The sequence below is a fragment of the Scyliorhinus canicula genome, chromosome 7 (genome assembly GCF_902713615.1).
Source record: "Scyliorhinus canicula chromosome 7, sScyCan1.1, whole genome shotgun sequence".
NCBI classification, from domain to species: domain Eukaryota; kingdom Metazoa; phylum Chordata; class Chondrichthyes; order Carcharhiniformes; family Scyliorhinidae; genus Scyliorhinus; species Scyliorhinus canicula.
This window is the reverse complement of record NC_052152.1, coordinates 181,291,763-181,306,684: the sequence shown is the minus strand read 5'-3', so window position 1 is coordinate 181,306,684 and position 14,922 is coordinate 181,291,763. Positions and strand designations below refer to the sequence as shown.

Genomic DNA, 14,922 nt, shown 5'->3' with positions numbered 1-14,922 from the left:
GGTGCTCCTCAGTCTATGACATAGTCTGATTCACACCCATCACTTGCACGTAGAGTGCCTGGGGAGCCAGTGGGGGTGGAAATCCAGGTCCTCCATGGCTGGGGCAGGGGATTGGTGGTCAGCCCCCATTGCAGAAGAAAGTGCCCAGAGGCATCATATTTCTTGGGTGCAGCATTTTTTAATGCTGCACATATGTTTTCCCAACTGTCCCCAGCCCCCGATGTTGCCATGCCACCTTCCGAACCCCTCCCCTCTCCGAACCCCTCCACCTTGCTGCCTTCCACATCTCTTGGCCTTCGATGCCCCGGCGGGCATCTTCTGGGGGCCCTGGAACTGGAGGGCCCCGGCCCACTTGCCAGCAGCACATGCCATGCTGTGCCACCCTGTTCCAGGTGCTGATTCAGAGACGTGCCGTTGTCAAGGGGCTGGAACTTGGGTGTGGTGGTGGCCACCTCCTCCACCCGGTTGGTGCCCATAGGGACCTGAGGGTCACCTCAGAATGGAGGTGCAGCTGAATCGAGCCCCGGCTGCTCTCCATCATCTGGCTCTGCCAGGCCTTCGCGGCTTCCCAATGTCTGCAGCATGGTGTCGACGCCCTCGGCGATGCTCCTCAGTGATTGAGACAAGCGCTGGAGTGGCCTGGCTATGCCCAGCTGAAATAGGACATCTCCGACGACCAGGACATGCGCTGGGACGCCTTGGCATTTCCCACCTGAGACTGAACATGCCCCACAGTGCCTCATCAAGATCCACCTGGGACTGAAACACGTCCCCCAGTGAGTCAGACATGTTGTTAAGGTGCTCAGTCATGGCCGTCACTGCCATGCCTTGACACCTCCACTCTTGCTGCTGATATCATGCCCCAGGCTCTCCCCTGCGGTCGCCACCCTAGAAGTGTTGTCCTCGATACCAGGCACTGCTGGCACCACCTCCCGCACCCCTAGCCTCTGGGATTCCTTCAATTGGCTATGGACCTGCAGGAATGTTGCTGACATCCCCCTCTGAATATCACGGCCGCACCCTAACAATTGCATCGGCTCCGGGTAAACCTGGGCCAGAGGCTCAGCATCCAACCGGGACCTGTCATGATAAGCACACTGAGATAATACGGGCTGCAACTGGATGCAGCTATAACTCAAGTAGGCTCACGACCTTGAAGTTAGTTCAATTTGATTTATTGAACCTGTCACACAGTTAGCACAGTTCCTTGTGAGTGCAACTCTCTGCTAACCTAAGTGTGATTTCTCTATCTGACTGAACCAGACTAGCTCTTATCCACGTGCTGTATGCATTACGTGATATGTACACCGGACTTGCTCTGTAGATGTCCCTAGTAGAAAGAGGCGGAGTGTGAGTGCCTCGTGCCTTTTATAGTGGGAAACCACCCACAAGTGTTCTGCCTGCTGATTGGTTATGTCTTGTTCCCTGTGCTCATTAGCTGTGTCTGTATCTCATTAAGTGCATGTCTGCATATTATGACAGGACCCAGCTGGATCCTGGACCTCTGACTGATGTCTCCCCCTGGATGTTCCTGCCTCCACCTCAGCAACTGTGTGGCACTCACCAGATTGTGCCCCAGTTGCCTGACCACTACTGTTGCCCACCGAGGTATGTGTCTCTGCACGAGTGGAGGGTGGGGATGACAGCTGTGCCGAGAATACGGTACACTCCTCGGAGCTCCCCTCCGAGGAGTTCTTATGGGAGGCAGGTGGGGGGGCCTCCAGGGTGGGGCGGCACTGCCGGATGGAGATCCTGCAGGAGAATGGACATGTGGTCAGTAGGCGGGTTAGTCTGTATGGCATTAACAACTCATGCCTGACAGGTCATCTGGGTGGGGGCCGGTGAATCCTCACCTCCGCGACATACGCCAACCTCTACATCAGTGACCGATCTATCCTCGGCCACCCTGTGCCCTTGAGGGCCCATTCCTCATAGAGGGTGAGGACTCAGATATCCGGCACCCTCTCCCGTCTCTTGTGGGCTATCTTCTCCTGTGGGTACACAGAGGGGATATCATTCGCTGTATGCTTAGTTCATCGCGGGCTGGAGAGGGGGAGTTTGAGGGGGAAGAGGGGATGGAAGGGGCGGCGTGGGTGGCACTGCTGGACATGAGTGGGCCTGGGCACGGTATGGTGCTGGGCAGGGGTGGTGCCAGGAACATGGTCTTGGAGGCGGAAGTGATTGGCGAGCAAGGGTGGGGCCGGTGTCAGGGGACCAATGCCAACCTACCCGTGCAGCCCGGTGAAGGTTGTTGATCTTCTTACGGCACTGGGTGCCAGCCCTCCTGGTGACAATCCTCGAGCAGACAATCACTGCCTTGTCCTCCCAGGTGGCACCGTCTGCCGTGCAGCTGACCTGTCTGATCTCAACTGCGCCCAACAATCTGGCCAGGTTGGCATCCCCGAATCGTGGGGCTGGTCTCCTTGGTGGCATGGCTGCAAGCTATATGGGGTTTGCTCTGCACATTCTCCCATGTCTGCGTGGGTCTCATCCTCACAACCCATCTTTGAAGAATAGGTTGATTGGCCACGATAAATTACCCTTAATTGGGAAAAAAAAAAGAATTGGGTACTTGTAAAAAAAAATGTAATTACCACTGTGCTTCAACTAATGATGGTCTCCTGCTCCATTTTATCCTGTTCCTAGTCTCATGTTGAACAGTGCTGTTTTCTTTGCTTGAAAATGGTGGAATCATCTTGTATTGCAGTTATTTCTTAAGAAAGTGTACAAGTTGCCTTCAAAATGCAATTTCTTCTGTTGGAGACTTCAGAAGGTTGTGGTGTTTTCCTTGTGTTTTTTCTGAGATTGTCACTTCAGTGCCGAATTAAGGACAGTGGCTGGAAATTCTCCGGTCATTGCGATTCACTCCCCCCCTCCGCCCCCCCCCAGTGTGTGTCCCGGCAGCGCAGGGTGGTTCCAATGGGAAACACCGTTGACAAATGGCTGGAAGATAGAATCCCACTTCCAGCAAATATCGCGCCACCAAGAAACGCGTGTCTGGGGACGGGAGAATCCTGTCCTGTGTTGTTGCCACAGAACCTGGAACTGGATTGCCAGGGCATCAGTCTGGGTTAGATACAAACTTATTTCTAAATGTGAAAGAATAATATGCTGACTCGATGCACCACCAAGGTTCCCCAATGTCTTTCTCCCTGTGTTTCATAGCCTCTCAAGGCACACTCTGGCTGAAAGAACAGTATTGATCAGGATCTTCCAACAATAGTAGGGTAGTAGTTTTTTTGTGATGGCAGCAATTAATCTGCTAGGGAAGAGATAATACAGCTATAGTAATAGAGCATCCAACTGTGCCATTATTTTGCAAGTCACTTACATTGTGCTCAAAAGAAAAATCATTAAGTCTCACATTACATGAAATACACCTTGAATCTAGGGGAATATTATGTGATTCAGAGCCGTAAAACGTTACTGCAGGAGCTCCTCTGATGCAGTGTGATGACTTCATGTGCCGCAACATAGTCCTAAAATTCACGGAAAGTTGTTATTGATGTACAGTGCCACTTTCTGCATCATTCTGCCCTCGAGGTACATGCGGCACTGAACAAACAGTTACTTTGCATAGTTTATCCTAATCCTAACGTTATAATCCTCCACCAAAATCAGTATTCTGAAGCATTACTCTGAACCAGCACATTGTGAACAGAATTAAAGATAATCGTTATTAATGGATATGTTAAAACTACAACTGTGGAGCTGACAGGATTAAGAGCATGTCTGTACACGGTAATTTGGAACTGCTGAGGCACCTTTGATTAATTAGTCAATGTTGCTTTCTCAATCCAGGCAATTTTCAGAATCTAGTCACTCAGTGCATTGATATTTTGAACTTGAGTCACATATTTTGACTTATTACACATATGTGCATGTGTGATAATATTGTCCATAAACTGTGCACCAATAACTTCAAACAGAACAACATGGAATCACATCAAAGTAGCAAAGTACACTTGCCACTGTGACATCCAAACAGAATTTACTTTTTTTTTGCATTCAAAAATAAAGTTACAAACTAAAAAAGAAACTTTAATCAAAATTTAACAAGTCAGTAAAATATTTACATTTCACTTGAGGGAGGGACCATGTTTCTTACCTTTGTGATTCTTTACTTGATTGAAAGCAAATGCAACATATATTTGTATCACTGTAAGATTGCACTGTAAGGTCCCTGGTTTAGCACACTGGGCTAAATAGCTGGATTTTAAAGCAGACCAAGGCAGGCCAGCAGCATCAGTTCAATTCCCGTACCAGCCTCCCCGAACAGGCGCCGGAATGTGGTGACTAGGGGCTTTTCACAGTCACTTCATTTGAAGCCTACTTGTGACAATAAGCAATTTTCATTTCATTTATAATGATGCTTTTGTGACAAGTGAATTTAATTTAAAATACGCTGAGCTTCAGTAAAACAGTAAAATTAAAGCACTTCAACTTGGCTTATCTTGACTCTTCGGGTAACTTTCATTTGAAAATTATGCAACAACATTTTACAAAAATAGATCAATTCATTGTATTTCAAGACCAGGGGCTGGATTCTCCAACCCCCTGCCGGGTCAGGGAATCACCGGGGGGCGGCGTGAATCCCACCCCCGCCGTCTCCCGAAGTCTCCGGCACCAGAGATTCGGCGGGGGGCGGGAATTGCGCCGCACCTGCCGGCGCCCCCCCCCCCCCCACCCCGGCGATTCTCTGGCCCGCGATGGGCCAAAGTCCCGCTGCTGTAATGCCTCTCCCGCCGGCGTGAATCAAAACACCTCCTCCCTTACTGGCGGGACTGGCGGCCTGGGCGGGCTCCGGGGTCCTGGGGGTGGGCGCGGGGCAATCTGGCCCCGGGGGGTGCCCCCACGGTGGCCTGGCCCGCAATCGGGGCCCACCGATCGGCCGGCGGGCCTGTGCCGTGGGAGCACTCTTTTCCTTCCGCGTTGGCCATAGCCTTCACGTTGGCCGACGCGGAAGTGACCCCTCCCCTGCGCATGCGCGGGGATGACGTCAGCAACCGCTGACACACTGGCTCATGCGCGGACTTCCGCCAGCCGGTGAAGTCCCTTCGGCCCTGGCTGGCGTGGTGCCAAAGGCCTTTCCCGCCGGCCACCGGGGCACCAACCCCTCCAGCGCGGGCCTAGCCCCTCAAGGTTAGGGCTTGGCCCCTAAAGGTGTGGAGAAATCTGCACCTTTGGGGTGGCTCGACGCCGGAGTGGTTCACGCCACTCCATCCCGCCGGGACCCTCCGTCCCGCCGGGTAGGGGAGAATCCCGGCCCAGAACACAAATTTCAGTTGGTTGACAAGTTATCACTGAGTAATTTCCTGACTTTATGCCACCACCACTCCCCACCTGCCACCCTCCGCCATCTCTACCAGAACCTGAAAGAAGCCTTGCTTGCTCAAACTGTACATTGGAGATTCCAATGTTCAAAGTTCAGGTTCATAATAACATAAGAAATAAGTACAAGGGTAGACATCCAACCCCGAAAGTCTGTACTGCCATTCAGTAAGTCATGTTAATCTAATTATAGCCTTAACTCTTGGTGTCTTTGTTCATGAATTGCAGAAAGTCGGTATGCATTCTTGTCACAGGTGCCATCCTCGGCCACCCCGCGACCTCGAGAACCCATTCTTCCCACCCAACTTGGTATCATCTGCAAACTTTGAGATGTTAAATTTTGTTCCTTCATCCAAATCATCAATATATATTGTGAATTTGCTGGGGTCCCAGCACCGATCCCTGTGCCACGCACTCGTTACTGCCTGCCAATTTGAAATGTGTCCATTAATTCCTACGCTTTGTTTTCCATCTGCGAACCAGTTTCCTTTCCACCTCAATACATTTCCCTCAATTTCCCTCCCATGCACTTTAATCTTGCACAATAGTCTCTTACACGGGACTTTGTCAAACACCACCTGAAAGACTAAATATACCACATCGTCAACTGTGCTGGTTACATCTTCAAAGAATTCCAACAGATTTGTCAAGCATGATTTTCCCTTCATAAATCCATGCTGACTTTGACTGATCCTGCCACTGCCTTCTAACTGTTTCACGATAAAGTCTTTGTTAAAGGTTACCCCACTAACGATTTTAGGCTTACTGGTCTATCCACCACTGTGCTTTGGGGCAATGAATTCCAAAGAGTAGCAAACCTCAGAGAGAATAAATTACTCCTAGTTCTTTCCCCAAATAGAGAAACAACCCCTCAGTATCTGTCAAGCAGCCTCAGAATCTCTTGGGTGGGATTCTTCGACCACCCCCCGGCCGGGTTGGAGAATCCCCGGGGGGCGGCGCAAATCCCGCCCCGCCACCCCGATGCCGGCTGCCGTATTCTCCGGTGCCGTTTTTCGGGCGGGACTCGCGACCGCCGGTCGGGGACACTTGGCAGCTCCCCCGGCCCCAATGGGCCAAGTGGCCGTCCGTTTTTGGCCAGTCCTGTCGCCGTGGGTTACGCATGGCCCTACACAGCGGAACCTGGCAGATAAGTCGGCATGGGCGGTTCTTAGGGGGGCCGCGGGGGATCTGCCCCCTCCATCCCCTCTTCTCCCTCAAACTCCCCCTCTCCTGCCCCATACCCACGATGAACTAAGCATGCAGCGAATGATATCCCCTCTGTGTACCCACAGGAGAAGATAGCCCACAAGAGATGGGAGAGGGTGCTGGATATCCGAGTCCTCACCCTCTATGAGGAATGGGCCCTCGAGGTCGCGGGTTGGGCGAGGATAGATCGGTCACCGATGTAGAGGTTGGCGTATGTCGCAGAGGTGAGGAATCACCGGCCCCCACCCAGATGACCTGTCACGCGTGAGTTGTTAATGCCATACAGACTAACCCGCCTACTGACCGCATGTCCATTCTCCTGTAGGATCTCCATCCGGCAGTGTCGCCCCACCCTGGGAGGTCCACTGATCTGCGGGCAGGCCTGTTCCGTGGGAGCACTTCTTCCTTCCGTGCTGGCCCCTGTAGGACTCCGCCATAGCCGGCGCGGAGAAGAGAACCCCCTGCGCATGCGCCAAAAAACAAAGGCCGGTCTGCACAGTCCCTTCAGCGCCAGCTGGACCGGCGCCAACCCCTCCTGCGTCCACCTCGCCCCCGGGACAGGTGAGAATTCCTCACCTTGGGGGCCTGTTGACGCCGGAGTTGTTGGCGCCGGTTTTCCCGCTGGCGTTGGGACTTAGTCCCCTTATGTTTCAATAAGATCACATTTCATTCCTCTACATTCCAATGAGCATTCATTAGGTTTTAAAATACAACGTTGCCTGCTTGCGTCATCATGTGACCTCTACCATGAGGGACCAGCTCTGTAAGCAATCATTTTATAATCAGTTCAATAAATATTTAAACTGAGAAAGCACTGCAGTCATTGAACACAAAACATGTCAGAAATTGGGTGAAAATAGAGTTTTAAAACCTGGAAATGCTTTAGAGAAGTAAAGATATGGAGTTATATTTTAAATAAAAGACAGTGCAGCGGAGGGAGGGGGATTCTGATCCTGCTATGGGAATTTATCTATTATGATAAATTAAGAGAATAGATCTTTTCTCAGTTCTGTTCTATTTTTCTTTTGATGACCTCAGAGGGCGGTTGTGAGCCGAATAAGGGCCAACCTAAGTTTTAATCCTTCAGCAAACATTGGGAGGTCCACTGCAAGCAGTGAACTCACCAGATGGGCACACAAACAGACAATCAGGCTTTAGTATATTTGCCCAGTCTTCGATTTGCATTCCTGTCGAGCAAGACTGAGGCTGCATTTTTCAACCAACGTGAATAACTCTCAGTAAATGATTGAGCCTTTAAAACAGAGTCTGGTCCAGAGAGAAGCAAGACAAAAAAAAGACAGTTTGGATTGAATTTCTGTTTCAATTAAGTTACTCTCCAGATACATGAATTTAGTGTTAGCCATTTATGGAGATAGGAAAATGAAGTCTGTCTCCAATGACTTCTCCGGGACTACCTCAAACTAATATCTGAAAGTATAAATTACTGGAAAAATTGATTCAAATTTGCAGGTACATAACACTTAAATTTTGCAGCAATTTGATGGTGTCAATAACCGCTTCTATCATCTTGGAACAGTGATGACATTTAAAACAGCTCGTTAACTCTCCCCTGACCTTGCGCATTCAGCCACATTTTCAGAGGATATTTGATAAATGTCTCGTGGCTCATGAAGGGTTATGATGAAGTAATAACAATAAGATTGTTTCCACTGCTTGACAACACAGCAACAAGAGGCTGTTGATTTTAGATAATCACAACAAAATATTGTAAATGATTTTGCGCACATAATGGATTCAAATATAGAATGGTGTGCCATTAAATATTGCTGAACATAGTCCTTAATTTTTCCCCCCCCCCGAAAGAAAGATAGTTGCTTGGAAAGGCAAAATATTTAATGTCTGGGGAGCGAGTAGGAGACTTGGTCGTCTATGTAGAAAATTTAGATCTGGATTTGTTTATTGTCACGTGTACTGAGGTACAGTGAAAAGTATTGTTCTTCATACAGTCTAAACAGATCATTCCATTCATGAAAGATAAACATAGGGCAAACATAAATGCACAATGTAAAAACATCGACGCAGGCATCGAGTGAAGCATACAGGAGTGTAGTACTACTCAGTCGAGAAGATGTGTGAAGAGATCAGGGGCAGGATTCTCCCCTACCCGGCAGGGCGGGCGGTCCAGGCGCCGAGGAGTGGCTTGAACCACTCCGGCGTCGGCCCACCCGGAAGGTGCGGAATCGTCCGCACCTTCAGGGGCTAGGCCAGCGCCGGCGGGTTTGGCGCTGCGCCAACCAGCGTGGAAGGGGTTTGGTGCTGCGCCAAGCAGCATCGAAGTGCCTCCGCCAGCCGGCGTGAGTTGGCACGTGTCCGGGAGCACCAGCGTGTGCTGGCGTCATCCCAGTGCATGCGCAGGGGTGTTTGTCACCGCACCGGCCATGGCGGAGGTCCACAGCAGCCGGTGAGGAGGGAAAGAGTGCCCCCCATGGCACAGGCCCGCCCTCGATTCGGTGGGCCCCGATCGCGGGCCAGGCCACCGTGGGGACACCCCCCAGGGCCAGATCCCTGAGAACCCCGGAGGCCGCCTGCAGAGCCAGGTTCTGCTGGTAAGTTCCAGGTCTAATTTACGCCGGCGTGACCAGCCTAAAACAGGCGGCCGCCCGGCCCATCGCGGGCTGGAGAATCGCCGGGGGGGGGGGGGCAGCTGCCAGCGGCCGTCGACCGGCGTGGCGCGATTCCCATTCCCCACCCCCGGCGCCGGAGAAATCAGCAGCCGGCGGAGGATTCACTCCACTTCCCCCCCCCCCCCCCCCCCCCCCCCCCCCCCCCGGCGATTCTACGGCCCGCGGGGGGGGGTCGGAGAATCCCGCCCCAGATCAGTCCATTAGAGAGTCGTTTAGGAGTCTGGTAACGGGGGGAAGAAGCTGTTATTGAATCTGTTAGTGCGTGTTCTCAGACTTTTGTAACTCCTGCCGATGGAAGTAGTTGGGAGAGTGAGTAAACCGGGTGGGAGGGGTCTTTGATTATGCTGCCCATTTTCCCAAAGCAGTGAGAATTGTAGATAGAGTCAATGGATGGGAGGCAGATATGTGTGACGGACTGGGCTGTGTTCACGACTCGCTGTAGTTTCCCATGATCTTGGGCCGAGCAATTGCCATACAAGGCTGTGATGCAGCCAGACAGGATGTTTTCTATGGTGCACCGTAAAAGTTGGTGAGAGTCAGTGTGGACATACCGAATTTCCTTAGTTTCCTGAGCAAGTGTAGGCGCTGTTGAGATTTCTTGGTCATAACGTCGACGTGGGTGCACCAGGACAGATTGTTGGTGATGTGCATACCTTGGACTTTGAAGTTGTCAACCATTTCCACTTCGATACCATTGTTGCAGACAGGGGTGTGTACGATGCTTTGGTTCCTGAAGTCAATGACTGGCTCTTTAGTTTTGTTGACATTGAAGGAGAGATTGTTGTCATTACACCACTTCACTATCTCCCTCTTGTACTCTGACTCATCGTTGTATGAGATCTGACCTACTACAGTCATGTCATCAGCAAACCTGTGGATGGAATTGGAGACAGATATTGCCACACAGTTGTGTGTATATAGAGAGTATAGTAGGGGGCTACGAAGGCAGCCTTGCGGGGCCCTGGTATTGAAGACTATCGTGGAGGAGGTGTTGTTGTTTATCCTTACTGATTGTGGTCTATGTGTCAGGAAGCTGGGGATCCAGTTGCAGAGGGAGGAGCCAAGTCTTAGGTTTTTGAGCTTTGATATGAACTTGGCTGGGATTGTGATGTTGAAGGTGTTGTAGTCAATGAATAGGAGTCTGACGTAGGAGTCCTTATTGTCAAGATGCTCCAGAGATGAGTGCATGGCCAGAGAAGGTGTCTGCTGTGAACCGGTAGTGGTGGTATGCAAATTGCAGTGGATCAATGTATTCTGGGAGTATGTGTCTCATAACCAACCTCTCGATAATGATTGATGTCAAGGCCACCAGACGGTAGTCATTGAGGCACATTGCCTGGTTTTTCTTTGGCACTGGTATGATGGTTTTCTTGAAGCAGTTGGGAACCTTAGAACGGAGTAGGGAGAAATTGGAGATGTCCACGAATACATCCGTCAGCTAGTCCACGCAGGATCTGAGTGCATGACCACAGACCCCGTCAGGACGCGTCACTTTCCAAGGGTTCAATTTCAAGAAGGCCGATCTGACTTCGGAAGCTGTGGCGGTGGGTATGGGTGTGTCCAGGGTTGCTGGGGCACTTGACAGAGGTTTTATGGTTTCCTGCTCGAACCGAGCATAGAATGCATTGATAATAATAAGAAGAAGAATCGCTTATTGTCACAAGTAGGCTTCAATGAAGTTACTGTGAAAAGCCCCTAGTCGCCACATTCCAGTGCCTGTTCTGGGATGCTGGTACGGAAATTGAACCCGCGCTGCTGGCATTGTTCTGCATTAAAAGCCAGCTATTTATCCCATGGTGCTAAACCAGCCCCTGAGGTTATTGAGGTCATCTGGGAGGGGTGCGCTGCTGCTGGAGGTTCTACTTGCCATTGCTTTGTAGCCCGTTATGTTGTTTGAGCCTTGCCACAATCGATGGGAGACCGTGACGTGAGTCTGTGACTCCACCTTAGTCTGATATTGTCTGTTGGCATCCCTGATGACTTTGTGGAGGGCGTATCTGAGTTTCTTGTATAGATCAGGGTTGCCTGTCTTGAACGCCTCAGACCTGGGCTTCAGTAACAAGTCAATCTCCTGAGTAAGCCATGGTTTCCGGTTAAGGAATGTACGTACTACCGTCTTCGTCATGCAGTCTTCTACACTTGATGAAGTCTGTGATGGTAGTGGCATACTCTTTTAAGTTGGTCGCCAAGTTCTTAACTATGGACCAGTCCACTGACTCCAGCGAGTCACGTCAGAGCTCTTCTGTTGCATCGGGCCAGCACTGCATGACCTTCTTAGCCGGATTCTCCTGCTTAAGTTTCTGCTTGTATACCGGGAGGAGCACCATCTTATGGTCTGATTTTCCAAAGTACAGTTGGGGGATGGATCGGTAGGCGTTCTTGATTTTTGTGTAGCAGCGGTCAAGAGTGTTGGCGCCCCTGGTGTGACAGGAGATGTGTTGGTGGAATTTTGGCAGTACACTCTTGAGGTTGGCCTGGTTGAATCCACGGCTACGATGAACAAGGCCTCTGGGTGTTCTGTTTCATTTGTTATTTATAGCGGTGTACAATTCGTCAAACTTCTTCTTGGGGTTGGATGTAGACCGCTGTGATAATGGCTAAAGTGAACTCCCGTGGACGGTAGTATGGGTGGCACTTCACAGTCAGGTATTCCAGGTCGGGGAGCAGTAGTTCGCCGGGGTTGCCTCGTCTCAGCAACAGGAGGAATTGATGAGGAGGCAAACCTCTCTACCCTTCGATTTTCCAGTGATGCTTTGCAGTCCATCTGGTGTATTGAGAAGACTTCAGGTTGTATGGCACAGTCCAGTGAGGCAGGGATGAGCCATGCCTCCGTGAAACAGAGCACACAGCTCTGAGAGGTAAGCCTAGCTTTTAAGCTTATCCAGCTTGTTTTCGATCGCTTGGACATTTGCCAGGTGTATGCTGCGGAGAGGGAAAAAAACAGGTTGCCCTCTATCTTTACTGTGCTAATATAATATTTTTGACAATATTTGACGAATATAACATATCGCATTAATATAGCAAAAGACTGGAAATCGGAAACAAAATCAATTGATGCTGGAAAATATCCACAGAACAGGCAGCATCTGTGAAGACAGAACCAGAGTTAATTTTTCAGCTTGATAACCTGAAAGATGCAGCAGGTTTTAAGAAAATAAAGGTAAAGTCACCATAGTCCCAGGTGACTGTAGGCTACTTTTCCCTTTGAGGGGGAGAGCTGACTGGTGGTGGTTTAACCTGAGGATCGCCACACCTCAGGCGAGGGGCAAGGTTGAGAAGGCGGGGCCTTCATAAATTACCTCAGCCGGTACGGGGATTGAACCCACGCTGCTGGCCTTGCTCAGCATCACAAACCAGCTGTCTAGCCAACTGAGCTAAACCGGCCCCCCGATCATTAAAAATATACAAAGATGGGAAAAGGACAAATGGGAAGGTCGGTGATAGGGTGGAAGGCAGGAAGATTTAAATGTCAAAAGACATGATGCTGCACAGCAAAGTAGTTGATAGGAGATGCTACGTTAATACAGCACCTTTGTTCTGTCAATTCACTGACAAAACAAAAATAATCTGCATGGAGGTGTGGGGTGGCATGCATGGGTTGGGGGGGGGGGGGGGGGGGGGGGGTCAGTGTGGGTGAGTCCAGAATTTGCACACTGAGCACATTAGAGAAAATTAGAAGGAGAATGACTTTCAATTTGAAGAGATTTTCCAGAGTCTCTTGTCTATAAGAGGAAAGGAGTAAGGAAGTGAGTCAGAGTGTAAAACCCGATGGTTGGGGCGTCTGGCACTGAGGGTAATGCAGAGAGAAGGGAGGGAATCCATACAATGGCCCAGTGGATGGAAGAGGGTTTCAGTGATGGTGAAGTTAAGGTGTGGAGAAGGTGAATATAATCCACTTGCTTAAATTATATATTTCTAGTTGAAAATGCTTCATATTATTATCATAGATCGGTCATGTCAATTGTAAGTAATTGCAATCGAATAAGTATCCATTTGTAAATGATTCTTAATTATGAACATTTATTCCGATATTTAATATTTAGGAACCAATTTAATTTTCAGTGTGCCTGCTTTATTACTGTACAATGCAGTTTATTACCCAAATGTAAGATTTTCTAATCAATAAATGCCAGGTAGATCAATATGCATACATCACTGGAAGAGCAAACAATAAGTATTTGTTTTTTTTCTTATATTCAAGGTCCAATGCAGGAGACAGTTAAAGATTTCTGGAGAGTGATATGGCAGGAGAATTCATCCAGTATCGTCATGGTAACTAATCTGGTGGAAGTGGGAAGGGTATGACATGCCTTCTAAATTTATTTTGTACCTGTCTGTTTTGTTTTAGCAAAGTTTAAGATTTCATAAATTGATTTGGGATAACGTTGAAGACTTGCTGATTGAAGCCATGTGTTATCCCATTGTTCCTGGGCTCCGAAGTTGCGCTAATAAATACTTCATTGAATTTTATTGTATGCAATATATTGTAAAGTAAAATTCAAATAATGTCATGCTGCTCCCTTGGGACAGCAATCTATTGCTTCCACAATTTAGATAATGAAATGTAAGTGCTTCAAATTTTGTCACTTAGTCCCCTTGAGAAATAACCCAACAATAGTTAAGTAGCATAGTGTAGAGATTTAATTGCACATAGTAAGGAAGGCAGATAAAGAGAGAAGAAAAGTAAAATTCTGGCTGCACTTGAAAATGTTTGATTTTCAGTGCAGGAGATTAAACTGTTCAGTTCTATAAAATCAGCCTACTCATGATCCAAAGCTGCCAGCAGGAATTGCATGCACATTGCTGGTCAGAACTGTGATGCTATATATTGGTGAAAAAATAAAATAGTCACGGTCCACCTTAAAGTGGTCAGCACTGTTGCCTTACAGTGCTGAAGACTCTGGTTCGATCCCGACCCTGGGTCACAGTGCGTGAGGAGTTTGCACATTCTCCCCATGTTTGCATGGGTCTCACCCCCACAACCGAAAGATGCGCAGGGTAGATGAATTGACCATGCTAAATTGCCCCTTGAAACAAAAGGTCCATACCTCAAATCACAAATGAAAATAAGGGACTGTTTGCTATTAAGATTGTTTTTAAAATTTACTTATCTGAATCTGAAACAGGAGAGTGCTCCAGCTGGCCAATCTTTAAAGAGTGCGGGCTGCCCTATTCCCCAGCCCTCCCACCTCATCCTCTGCTGCCCCACTCTCCTTATATCTCCCACCTCCACTTCTCCCTTCAGCTTCCTATCCTTCCCAACTCCCATTCCCACTCCTGGCCTCCTCCCGCTTATCCGAGGGCTGCTGTGATGCGAATAGTGCCTTTGATTCCACAGGTCCCTTTTATGGGAGGTATGCGTCAGCCTTCAGTATTGACCCACAGAGAATGTAGAGATGGGGGCACCCCGATTTCTATCCCATTAGTCTCCGCAGAGATGCTGCATAGAAACATGACAGAAATAAATTGCATTTCATCTTATCACATCTCTCAAATTCTAAAAATGCAGTTAATGTTCTCACAATGGCAAACGACGCAGCAATTTGGCACCACCAAAGTCCGACTGTGTTGCTCTGGGATAAAATGGAACATTCGGGTCATAGAATTTGTATTCTATTTCTTGCGACTTATAGTCAGTCGTACGGGAATGTCTTCAGCTGGAATAAAATGTTGTTATGACTATTATCCAGTCCCAGCTGACTAAATCTGTCCCATGCATGAGGATTTATGCAATTCTACA

At 49.0% G+C, this 14,922-nt stretch overlaps 1 protein-coding gene across 2 annotated transcripts in view; it reads left to right on the top strand.

Moving 5' to 3' along the window:
- ptprt (protein tyrosine phosphatase receptor type T) overlaps positions 1-14,922 on the top strand; it is a 1,581,811-nt gene that overhangs the window by 1,479,957 nt on the left and 86,932 nt on the right. For both annotated transcript variants that reach the window (XM_038803435.1, XM_038803434.1), the window contains one exon: positions 13,384-13,481. In XM_038803435.1, the coding sequence (XP_038659363.1) occupies positions 13,384-13,481 (98 nt within the window). The remainder of the gene's footprint in view (positions 1-13,383; positions 13,482-14,922) is intronic.